This window comes from Conger conger, chromosome 17, assembly GCF_963514075.1.
Source record: "Conger conger chromosome 17, fConCon1.1, whole genome shotgun sequence".
NCBI classification, from domain to species: domain Eukaryota; kingdom Metazoa; phylum Chordata; class Actinopteri; order Anguilliformes; family Congridae; genus Conger; species Conger conger.
In genome coordinates this window covers 16,347,358-16,359,456 of record NC_083776.1, presented here as the reverse complement: position 1 = coordinate 16,359,456, position 12,099 = coordinate 16,347,358, and the positions used below count along the sequence as shown (strand labels likewise).

Here is a 12,099-nt window from a genome sequence, read left to right as displayed (position 1 = left end):
AATATGTGAGGTCTCCATAACTGCATCTCTTGCTTGTGTCTAAATAAACTGTTTAAATCTTTTCTTTTTCAAAAAAAAGTGTTTATACAATTTACAAGCAAACACCCTAATAGGTAAAGTCTCATTGCAGCATTTGACTTTGTCATTTCAAAAAGCTTTTCTTTTGGGCAGTGTGACAAATGGTATCAGAACATGGATCATATGACTAGCTTTTTGGTGGTGATTCTTGGATGATTTTTCTCTGGTTTTTGCTCTGGACTCAGGAAAGCTACCCATGGCTCAACAGGGCACAGCTGTAGAACCTGCTGCTGTGCTGATCTGTGCAAGGAGACTAATGTGCTCATTCCAATCTCATTTTTCTCCTCTTTTCCTTGCTTCTGACCCAGAAATTGATTGAGGTCCACCATCTTGAAGGACATTACAACCCGTTAAATGTTCCTTCTAGGAGTTGAGTATACATTCAAAGGAGCAGGGGGAGCATTCCATTTGCCTAATTCACGTTTTCTCGATTGCCCCGTCTTCACTTCTCTAATTTTATGCTTCACCACCGTTTGTCTCTGAATTCAGTAAGAGGGGGGTAATGGGAAGGAGGGAGACAGGATGAGGGTTTGTGGTTTTTACCAGACATTTTAATTTACAAATGACTCTCTCCAATAACAAAGCCATTTCCACCACGTTCTATTAATTCTCCTAGGCTCAGGCAGATCTCCCTGTAGTTTCTTCTTGGTGAATATTTTAAAACGGTATTATTATACACCTCCGGGTACTCCGGTTTCCTCCCAGTCCAAAGACATGCAGGTTAGGCTGATTGGAGAGTCTAAATTGCCCGCAGGTGAGTGTGTGAGTGAATGGTGTGTGTGCGCCCTGTGATGGACTGCTGACCTGTCCAGGGTGTATTCCTGGGATAGGCTCCAGTCCCCCTGCGACCCTGTTCAGGATAAGCGGGTCAGGATAATGAGTGAATGAAAATTATTATACACCTGCTTTTAATGATCAGCGTATTGTAACTGCCATCATTTACCACTATTATTACTGTTGAAAAGTTCTCTATCTTTTTACTATGAATTTGACACTTCAGTTTCATAACAATAACTTTATTAGAAAAGCAAAGTTATGATTGGTTTTAAAGCAATTCCCCATTCTATCACCATTATCTATTTCTTCAAATTCTACAAAATCAGCATTTCCAATTCCTGCAGCAAAAAGCAGCATAAAATAAACCAAGCAATTTCAATATGAGACTAGAAGTACTAAGTACTAAGAAATGCCCATTTCTTTTAACTTTCTGAACTAACCCTGAGACCTCAGAGAACAAAGAACAAATGATTACAGTTCAGATGGGGTTCCATAAACTAGCCCCATGTGAAGGTCTTCCATTTTGTTCCATATAGAACTGAAAGTCTATCATACTTTGGCACGAAGATAAGTCATGTTATAGTTCCAGTGAAAATAGCAGGCCACATTCAAGATTTCAAACCAGTAATTTAATGCATGGCAATAAATACAAATGTATTTTTCATGCAAGTATATCAGAAAATCAAGTCCAGAAAGATAATTTGACAGCTGTGAAAGGCAGAATACTTGGTGATTGGCCACAGACAGTAGCCAACTTAAGACAGTGGATCGGTTTAAAAGAAACATCATGGTTGAAAAGTTTCAGTACAAGTTAAATAAGAGTCCAGTTGAATTCAGACATATAAACCAACGGCTTTACTAAAAATGGCATTGTGACCTCTTCCTTGCCATTCCAAATAGACGGTAATGTGCAACCACAAACTAAACACTTAACAAAAGAGAAGCAAATCAACTTCATCACAAAATGTCTACCATTTGGTGACACTCCTTCAGATACATCACAGCTTATATTTACAGCTACTGCCAATCACACTGTGCCTTCTACAACACAGCTGCTTGTGCAGTGAATAATTTAAGTTGCATCGCACCTGTGAAACCAGGAGATACAGTCTCTTTCAAGAGACATTGCTGGACCTGGAAAAGCCACTTTGATAAATGTTCAAAGATGCACACTAGTCTCCTGCCAGGGATTGCATTATTAGTTTAAATTGAAATGGCACTCACTCTCACCTTGGCAACAGGCATAAAGCAAAACAGCAAGAATAGCTGCAAAGGGTCTTTCCTGAAAGATAAAAACCGTTGGATGTGTCTTGCTGAAAGATTAAGTAAACATGAAATGTACAGATAACTTAAGACAAAAGTGTTTCCTAAGAGGTAGCAGACTTCAGATATGCAACTAGATCGGCCCGTTCTCCCTTCTTCTTGATGCCAGCGAAGATCATCTTCGTTCCTGGAATGTACTTCTTGGGGTTTTCCAGATACTTGTTTAGCGTGTCCTCTCCCCAGACGATGCCTGAAAGACAAGTCAAGGTGAAGCTAAATACAAATCCGGGTTGGCAGAGTACAGACATTTAAAGCATTCATAAAGATAAGGGCGTTTAACCTGGGTGCTCCCATTACCTTTACTCTTGTTGGCGTCCGTGTACGAATAGCCCGCAGCCTGGCCCGTTTTGCGCCCGAAGAGCCCCCAGAGGTTCGGGCCGACCTTGTGCTTTCCATCTTTTTCCACCGTGTGACACTGTGCGCACTTCTGGACAAACACTTTCTTTCCCTTCGCGACGTCACCCATGTCTTTCTAGAAACGATAAACAGGATTAATTAATAAATGTAAAATATGATCATAAACAACAGACATTATAGATGTACTTTCAGTGGTCTGCACCAATGAATACGAAGCCAACAATTTAGTAAAAACCACTAAAATGAATGAGCCGTTCTATAGACTAAATAGTAACCAAGAAGCTAACCACTATGGCCGGCTAACCCTCTAGCTATATGATAGAGGGTTAGAGGTTAGCTATCGTATAGCAAGATAACATTTGGATTCCTACCATAGCTCATCGATACAAATAGCTGAGAAATAGGTGCATGCTGAATACAATACATGGAATGTAGTCAGTTACTTTTGAACACGCGTTTTCTAAAACAGGTTTTATTACATGCCCCTTAGCGTTAAATTGACAGATTTCTGTCCACCCGGCTAGATGCCGACACAGCATCTTCATTAAGTCAGCTGTTGAGCAATGACAATCATTGCGACATCTCAATACATGTTTGTAATTCAATTTTAAAATGCAAGTTTACTATCTAACATCACCGAGATATAACTTGTTACTGGCATACGCTAGCAAATGAACTGACCACACTGCCGGTCATCAGCGCTAGCAGGGTCTGTGTAGCTAGTTCCGGAGGCAAATTAAGTTAGCCACACTAGTGGCTAACTTACCGGGTAAGGTTAAACCATATAAGGATTTGCCCAAAACTTACTTCACAAAGGTGGATTGGCTCCTTGCTATCACAGAAACATATCTACCACTTTCATACATTTCAATCGTAGCCCACTATACGGTTAAATAACGGTTTACGCAACTTTGTCCCGGGCTGCAGACAAGAATAGGCCGCCACAAGAGCCGCATTGTAATCGAATTTATCGCAATTAAATGTTACCCACACTCTTAGGGCGCTAAAAGAGAGTATTAGATGTAGACTTACCTTTCAAACAGATTTCTTGTATTGTTTAACCGATTGTATTACGTGGCTCAACTTAAAACGACTCGACTTTAGTCCGCTGTAGTTTAGAATGAACGAAGAAGGTCACACGCTTCCCACAGCTGAGACGCCGACGCCGGTAAATTACGTCACGCCAACGGTACCCAATCACGTGTTCGCTCTATTATCGTCATCACTATGACGACAGTGCTGATTAATGCCATATATGGGAGAAGCTGTTCTTACGCTCTACCCAGTAGGTGACTGACTAGTGGTACTATGAACCACGGGGCTCATTCCAATCGCTTATTTTTCTCATCTTTTTTCTTGTTTTTTCTCGAAACGTCTTTTTCTGGCCTCTTCTGGTGGGCGAAGCTAGGAGCAGGAAAATAAAAAAGAGGTGAAAATTAAGAGATTGGAAAGAGCCCCTACTATCAGTTTGGCCAGAGAAAATTCACAATTAATCATTTAAAACAGCAGCTTCTCCAATATAATAATAACATGACATTACCAAATATAAATATCGATTATGATTATAATTTTATGACTTGGAAAGCAATCTTATTGTGATTAGCAAACACCCTATCAGTTTGTGGTGGCAGGAAACTTTCCAAGTATTATTGCTCAACTTGTTTGCGACACATAGGAATCATATCAAGATTTCCTTCACGTGATACCACTGGGAATGCAGTTCTGGAAGTGGAGTTAAATGTTCTGGAAATGTTTCATCTAATGAGTCATAGCGTGGGCGGCACGGATGGTGCAGTGGGTAGCACTGCCGCCTCACAGCAAGGAGGTCCTGGGTTCGAATCCCCGTCGGCCGGGGCCTCTCTGTGCGGAGTTTGCATGTTCTCCCCGTGTCTGCGTGGGTTTCCTCCGGGTACTCCGGTTTGCGTGGGTTTCCTCCGGGTACTCCGGTTTCCTCCCACAGTCCAAAGACATGCACGTTAGGCTGATTGGAGAGTCTAAATTGCCCGTAGGTATGAGTGTGTGAGTGAATGGTGTGTGTGCCCTGCGATGGACTGGCGACCTGTCCAGGGTGTATTCCTGCCTTTCGCCCAATGTATGCTGGGATAGGCTCCAGCCCCCCTGCGACCCTGATCAGGATAAGCAGGTTCAGATAATGGATGGATGGAGTCATAGCGTCTGTGGAAGGCACCGTGCCAATAGAGGGCGCTGTTCAAAAGACGGGACACCGTGTCCCGGACATGGGAAACCATAGAGCTGCGCAGTCAGGATCGGCTGGTAAGAGTAGAAAGGAAGAAGCTTGGTTACCTTAGCTCCGTGGCTAACAGTTGTCTTTTTGTAGCTACACCGTAACCGCAGCGCAAAGCGTGAACATATTGCAAGACTTTTCAATTGTAGCAAAGCATCCTGCTTTTTTGAACGCACACCATGGAGGACTGCTCATTTAGGCCGTCCACCGATAGTCTCGACGACCCCCCAAATAGCCGCTTGTTTCTGGTGATAAGCAAATCCATAACAGAGGATGTTATCCGGGAAAATTTCTCAGTTTTTGGCGAAATCCAGGACATCTGGATGGTAAAAGACAAGCAGACAAAAGAGTCGAAAGGAGTTTCATTCGTTAAGTTTGCTAAATCCTCACAAGCGTGCGCAGCCATGGAAGACATGCACGGGAAATGTCTCGCAGAGGGAACCAAACCAATCAAGGTTGGTAGCGTTCGCTAGCTAGCTAACTGCATCATAATTTATATTTCATTTCATTTCATTTGTTCTGGTTTTCACTTTGTATTTCTTAATCAGTAAATGTAGTTGGAAGCACATGTGTTCGTATTTTCCTTAAAGCTAACGAACTCATGTAGATGTATCTTTGTAGATGGAACAACTGATTTTCTGCAAATGGATTAATCTAGTTTCAGTCACCATTTTCATTTTCACCGATTTCACCTGTTTATAATAATAAAAGGTTGCCTCTACCCCAATGGGTAACCTGCCCAGGTAATCACACGAGGAAGTAGGTGATAGTTCAGCCAAGGGAAGATGTGAATATTTATTTTTCATAGCATGCACAGGTATGTCTGACTTAAGCGCCCTTAAGAGGTGTAAATTCGGAGACTGGTTGTGAATTCCCCTGTTCCTGAGTGCCTGGTCCTGTTGTTATTTATAGGTGTTCATGGCACAGTCGCGATCCTCCGGTAGCCATAGAGATGTGGAAGATGAAGAGCTGACCAGAATATTCGTCATGATTCCAAAGACCTTCACAGAAGACGATTTGAAGGAAACGTTCAAGGTAGATTACCTGCAGATGGCTGTGATAACACAGCAAAGGCAGCTGAATGTTAGATGCTATAGACTCCTCTGAAGGTCATGCCATGTCCTGTAAAATCTGCCGACTGACCAGTGTAACCTGTACTAGTGCGCCTATGGTTATCTTGTTACTGACTTCATTTGTCTGACTCTTACATTTCCCGTTTTGATTTTGAGCCTGTGTGTTTGTGCTTTGTGCTTGAATATAACAGTAATAAAGATTAAGGTAAGAGCAGAAAACTTTGTGCAGTACAACTCTGACCTTTATTTATGGAGCAAAGATCATAAATATTCAGGTGTCAGGCAGTCTAATGTGTCTCTGCATGTCAGAAATGACTGACTGATTGAGCCTTATTTGCATATTCTTCTCAAGGTTTAACTGACGGTTTCTGCTCAAGAAGACTGTTATGCAAAAAAATTACTCACAGGGTGTTATTCAGGACATAGAATGAGAATAAAATTCTGGTCAATGTGTCTCTGTAGGAGTATGGTGACATAGAATACTGCATTATCATTAAGAACAAAACTACTGGAGAAAGTAAAGGTCTGGGATACGTCAGATACCACAAACCATCACAAGCAGCAACCGCCATAGAGAACTGTGACAAAAGTAAGTATTGGTGCCCCTTCTGTGTGATTCAGAAGTTGACTAATTATTCCTATATCCTGAAGATACAGTAAGTGTGCATGCTCACATAATATATTAGGAGTGCACATTAGCACTGATCTGTGTGCACATGACTTTGTCCAGGGTTTTCAATGGAACATAGAGAAAGTGTAGTAACATTTTATCTCCATGTCACATGGGGCTGTGTCCTACCCACTGCACTGCCCCGTTTCACACACACGTTACTGCTGTGTCTGCAGCATTCCGGGCCATAATCGCCGAGCCCAGGACCAAAAACTCCGGCGCTGACAACGACTACTTCAGCAACGCCCGGGCAGAGCACGTGGCGGGTGACCCAGGGATGAGCGGCTACCCCTTCGGTAGGTTTCTGTCGTCTGGAGGCTTCCTATCTGACCGCGGCCCGACCGTGTTTCTGACCTCGGCCCGACCGCGTTTCTTCTTTCGTTGAAGCGGACGCCAGTAATTACGGTATGGCAGATGGCCGGGGCTCTGACATCATCACCAGGTGCCTGATGGTGTCGTCGCGAGCGAGCGTCACCCAGGAGCAGGTCTACGGTCTGTTTGACCTCATCCCTGGGATGGACTACTGCGAGATGCAGAGAGATCCATACGGATTTAACAAAGGTAACGCTTTAAGCACTTCTTTATGTGTCGGGTCTAGGTTGTATGCTTTGTCTAGTTTTTTAAATGTTTACACGTGAATTGTGTTTCACAGGCCAGGCTATGATTCGCTACAATAACTTGGGCTCGGCTGTGTACGCTAAAGAGAAGCTCAACGGCTTTGAGTACCCTCCCGGGAACCGATTGGTGGTGGCCTACATCGACGATGGCGAGGATCGCTCCAGGTAACACTGTGGCTGGCTGTGGGTGGTGGTTTTGTCTCAGTATGTACCTGTAAGGCAATTATCCTATTGGCTTCGAGGTAATTCTTTGTGATTGGCTGTGGGTGGTGGTTTTGTCTCAGTGTGTACCTGTAAGGCAATTATCCTATTGGCTTCAAGGTAATTCTTTGTGATTGGCTATGGGTGGTTGTCTTGCTTCGGTATGTATTACTCTAAGGTAGTTCTCTGTGATGCCTCTGTGGTATCCCATAATCAGCCCGCACTTCACAGAGCTGGTATCCCATAATCCCTAGTGCCTGTCTGTTCCGCAGCCCTGTGGGAAAGATGGCCATGCAGCTGGTGGCCGCCCAGATGATGTCCATGGTGTGGAACGGCCCCTCCGGTCCCCAGCTAATGAAGACCAGCGCTGTAAGCTGCTCCTCCGCACTCCTGTCACAGGAGTCTGATCCTACAGTGTTACTGACGGGATTCACACAGGGGGTATTCATCAGGATTGGTGCTCTGGATCGGTCGTTGAGCCCCGCTCCTCCTCCCACAGGGCTTCTCAGCGCCCAGCGTGCCCCAGATGGCGCGTGTGCAGACGGATGTGGCCCTGCCCCCGCTGAAGAAGCTGGCGCCCTCGGACAGCTGGGTGAAGGAGCGGCTGTTTGTGGTGTTCAACCCTGCGCCCCTCCCCGTGGACGTGCTGGAGGACGTCTTCTGGTATGACGGGCAGAACCAGCGCACTGACCTCTGATTCACTCTATTTCACATACCTGCGCATTTATTCATCTGCTTTCCATCTTTGTCTGTTTCTCATGTTTTATTTCTACTTTGCTGTTTTGAATGTTTCCTGTTCTGTGGACAAAGCTGCAGTTTAATGGCATTACTGTGGAGTGTAAGGTTATGGGAATTTATGGATGTTGCGACCCGGTCTAGGGTCAGACCGTGACAGTACACTAGTGTAGCCTACCCTCAACAGATTAGATCTCTACTCAGAATCGCATTCAAAAAATAATAAGTACTTAGTACTTAATTAAGTGGATTGGCCGGCACAGAGTCGGTCAGAGTAGGCAACTTTTTTGTTGTATTGTTGTAGCGTTCACTGCTTTTTTACGTGCGTTTAACGTTTTGGATTGCAAATCTAGTTCTTTGCATTTCTCTACTCTTTCTCTGCAGACCCCTATACTTCTAGCTGAAATATTTTTGTGCTTATTACCCACAAGCGGGCACGCCCAAAATGCTACTTCAGCACGAATTGAAACGCAAGCCGCTCGTTTCTCTCCCATTACAATGTCGCAATCGGCACGACACGGCGGTCTAGATAACGGGAGGAACGCTAACGCCCTGCTGTCCCCCCTGCAGTCGTTTCGGCTCCCTCGTGGAGGTGTACCTGGTGCCCGGGCGAAACGTGGGCTACATGAAGTACGCAGAGCGCAAGAACGCCAACGACGCCATGGCGGCTCTCCACGGGAAAGTGGTGAACGGAGTCAAGCTGAAGGTGATGCTGGCTGACCCCCCCAAAGAGGAGTCTCACAAGCGCCAGAGAACCTACTAGAACACCCCCCACCCACCCAGACGGTAAGTCCTACAGCAGGGTAAGCAAGTGCCCTTAACTACGTGTGCATAGTGTGCTGTAGGGTAAGCAAGTGGCCTTAACGATGTGATCATAGGGGGCTGTGGAGTAAGCAAGTGCCCTTAGATTAACTGTGTCCCCCTTATTTACTTTTGAGCAGCCAATTCCTTTTGGTCCCGTAAAATTGGAACCAAATATGGATCTTAAAAACCTCAAATTAAAGCTAAAAGTGCACTGTAACTTCATAGTCATTGTTTTATTTTGAATGAAATTCAATTTGGGGGAAAAAGTGTCACTGTCCAAGTACTTATGGACTGCACTGTATGCAACATCATGCGAATCTGCACGAATGCACTTTACCAGTCTGCACTGGAGTGCAGAGCCAAAACAACAAATCATTTACCACTGTCCGTGGACTGCACTGCATGTGAATTTCCTTACCGGTATCTAATGTACATCAGACATTTAATATATATTTCTATATTTCTCTCTACCATCAGGCCGTGATTGTAATTATTGGTTAGTGTGCACTGATGAGAAGACTCTCGATGGTTTAATTCCCCACACAGTGTGGGAGGTGATTAATCTCCCAGTCAGACTGTACTGTAGGGTAGAAAAGTAGCGATGCGAACAGAATTCATTTTGATATTTAGTGAAGATGTATTCTGTGTTACTGCCTGTGTGTGTGATTTGGCAGTCCTACAGATGAAGGGATTGGAGCAGTATCCATCAGCCGTTCAGTAAATCAAATAATATGTGCAGCACTGTATGGCTGCATCCTGCTGGCTACCTCTGCTAATCTGCTAGCACTAAATGTGCTGGATATTGCTCTGGTGAGAGTTGTAATGGGCCCTTTGTAAAAGTTTAGCTTTTTTGAATAGCTTAGGTTTTCCACATCCTAAATCAAATCAATTTAACTTTTAATCTGTGTCAGATGTGGAACTTTGTTTTATTAGGATTATAGCCAAATAGATTTTGTATGAAGAGTGTGGAGTAAAATTCTATTTAGTGAACATTTCATTTTCTTTTTGCTCATTTTCTGCCCTCTCTCCAGGGCAGATGAATAATAATCACTGTGTTGAATGACTTCACATTTCTCACTGTGTCTCATTTATTTTTTACAGCTGAATAATGAAGTACTTCTTGGCTGCTATAAGCCTTCATGGTTTGCCAAATTGCACTGTTTGTGGAATGTGGAATAACCTGCTTTTACATTTCAGCCTACGCATTTGGACCCCTTTCAAAGACTTTTGAAACCACAAAATTCATGAAAGCCCAATGTGCATATGTATACACTTTGTTATGGTGTTAAAAGGCTCTCATACAAACGTTACTGAAGGTCACAAATGATTGACTTGAGGCTGTAAGCAGCTCTTGGGCTGCGAGAGGAGAGGCTAAAGGTGCTCGCAGACCAAACCAGGCACGCAACGCATTCCGTTCATTTTCTGTTGAGAGCCTTGCGGTGCGTGATATTCGCAGTCAGCGTTCAATGGTTCTGTATTTGCTTTTAGTGATCTGCAAATCAAGCAGCTCGCATGGCTCCTAAAACTAGGATAAAACTTTGAAACTAGGTGTTGTTGATAAAATATGAATCAAGATTCAGCATCTGTATTGCTTATCTTGCCTCAAATGGTTTCCAAAACCTTTTAGTGGACTGTTTAGGAGGAGTTAGAAAACGTTTATAAACGGTCCCCCATATTCTGTTTTGCTGAGACAAATGCAGTGCTATCCAATCAACGGCGACGGTGTTCTGCGGTAGCCTACGTCCCTCTTCGTATTGATCCTGTGGAGCCATCCTTCAGACGGAACCTGCCTACAGCACCGCCCATTAAACGTTAAACACTATGTGCGGTCGCCGGATTTGGTTTGCAAGCACCTTAACGCCCGTCGCCACAGTTACTGAAGTCAGAACCGGATATATTGGGACAGCACTCGGCTGGAGAGAGCCAATGGAGTTTCTTGCATATTTACGGTTTTGATCTTTTTGTTCCTACAGAGAATTAAGTGACATGACCCTTCAGCATGACTGGACATAGAGAGGATGACGAGCGCGTAGCGACGGACAGTGACTGCTCTACCTTTACGTGACGGTGCTACTAACTGCAGCATGCTCTTTACCCTTTACCCTCCGCTGTTGGAGCCAGTATCCTAGCAACATTAAAACCCATACAACATTGAAAATGTGATTTTTGGAATCCCATGAAACTGACAATTTTACTTCACATGTATATACCCAAATGTCTTCAATAAAGAAACGTGTTGACTTCAGTTACTCTGACTCTGTTTCTTTTTCTATTTTTAGATGGCACCTCTGTGAATTTGGGTTTTTATCAAACTTGATGAAATTGCTTTGTTCATACCTTCTACAAATTTAAGGTTGTTAAAAGTCCCATATTGTACACCTTCAGTGTTTTATTTTAGGTTGTGATATCCATAAGTGCTCTTATGTGGGTTTAAGTAAAATAAACAATCTCTTTCCAGTTTTACATTTCCACTCCACATTGAGCTTTACCAAGGACATACTGTTTTAGTGTAATTCTGCTCAATTACATTACATTAATTTAGCATGCATTCTGTTCAATTATATTACATTAATTTAGGATACATTCTGCATTTCTGATCCAGATCAAATTACAGGGAAAGAGACCACAACTGCTAACAACATTGCCAGACCACCAAATCTATTTGCAGCCTTTACTAGATATTAGTGAATTGTGTTCAGTCGGAGGCAGAATACATATTTGGAATACGTACAAAGGATATCCACAATAGGCCATATCATCACACAACATGGCGTACTCTGCATTAAGTGGATGAGATGGTTCCCAGGGGTGGGGAGGGTTTGAGGAGCTGGGTCTTCTCAGTGTGTTGGAAATGGCCTGTGGTTCTTCTGTCCTGACCTGTTCATTCCACCACTGGAGGGCGCCAAAGGCTATATGTTCCAATGTTCATCTTGTTAAGTCTATTGTTTGGCCTATGTTTTTTTATTTCTCAGCATCATAATGGCTAAATTGGATTTCATTGGCATGATTCTGGTCCTCATTTTGATAAACACCAATAATAGACTCAAAGGCAATCAAAAGCCTAGAATCAAAACTAGATGCTGAAAGCTCTCTTATACCTGCACCAAGAAACATTTGAACACATCTGACTAATCAAACACCTGTGAAGTAATTTATCCCAAATGTTATGGCACCCTGAAATGTGGGGGACAATGAATAAAATGGCTGTTCTTCCTACAC

The 12,099-nt window shown here is 43.4% G+C and overlaps 2 protein-coding genes across 2 annotated transcripts; one reads left to right on the top strand and one right to left on the bottom strand.

Annotated features, from left to right (window-relative positions):
• Positions 1-1,462: 1,462 nt before the first annotated feature.
• LOC133116588 (cytochrome c-like) lies at positions 1,463-3,736 on the bottom strand. The gene is made up of 3 exons (XM_061226315.1): positions 3,568-3,736; positions 2,476-2,650; positions 1,463-2,368 (listed from the first exon to the last, which is right to left on the bottom strand). Exons 2-3 carry the CDS (start codon positions 2,642-2,644, stop codon positions 2,223-2,225), a joined length of 315 nt encoding a protein of 104 aa, XP_061082299.1. The 5' UTR covers positions 2,645-2,650; positions 3,568-3,736; the 3' UTR covers positions 1,463-2,222.
• A 1,035-nt stretch (positions 3,737-4,771) lies between these two features.
• Positions 4,772-11,125, top strand: rbm45 (RNA binding motif protein 45). Its single transcript, XM_061226307.1, has 10 exons — positions 4,772-5,235; positions 5,693-5,815; positions 6,316-6,442; positions 6,700-6,819; positions 6,911-7,084; positions 7,176-7,305; positions 7,614-7,710; positions 7,841-8,004; positions 8,647-8,862; positions 10,854-11,125. The coding sequence occupies exons 1-9, from the start codon at positions 4,960-4,962 to the stop codon at positions 8,837-8,839; spliced, it is 1,404 nt and encodes a 467-aa protein (XP_061082291.1). The 5' UTR covers positions 4,772-4,959; the 3' UTR covers positions 8,840-8,862; positions 10,854-11,125.
• Positions 11,126-12,099: the final 974 nt, after the last annotated feature.

Excerpts from the sequence above, each read along its gene's own strand:
- LOC133116588 (XM_061226315.1), bottom strand. The coding sequence starts at position 2,644 with ATGGGTGACGTCGCGAAGGGAAAGAAAGTGTTTGTCCAGAAGTGCGCA. Across the intron at positions 2,369-2,475 it reads GGACGCCAACAAGAGTAAAG|GCATCGTCTGGGGAGAGGAC; the intron begins GTAATGGGAGCA and ends CTTGTCTTTCAG.
- rbm45 (XM_061226307.1), top strand. The coding sequence starts at position 4,960 with ATGGAGGACTGCTCATTTAGGCCGTCCACCGATAGTCTCGACGACCCC. Across the intron at positions 6,820-6,910 it reads GATGAGCGGCTACCCCTTCG|CGGACGCCAGTAATTACGGT; the intron begins GTAGGTTTCTGT and ends CTTTCGTTGAAG. Across the intron at positions 7,711-7,840 it reads AGCTAATGAAGACCAGCGCT|GGCTTCTCAGCGCCCAGCGT; the intron begins GTAAGCTGCTCC and ends CTCCTCCCACAG.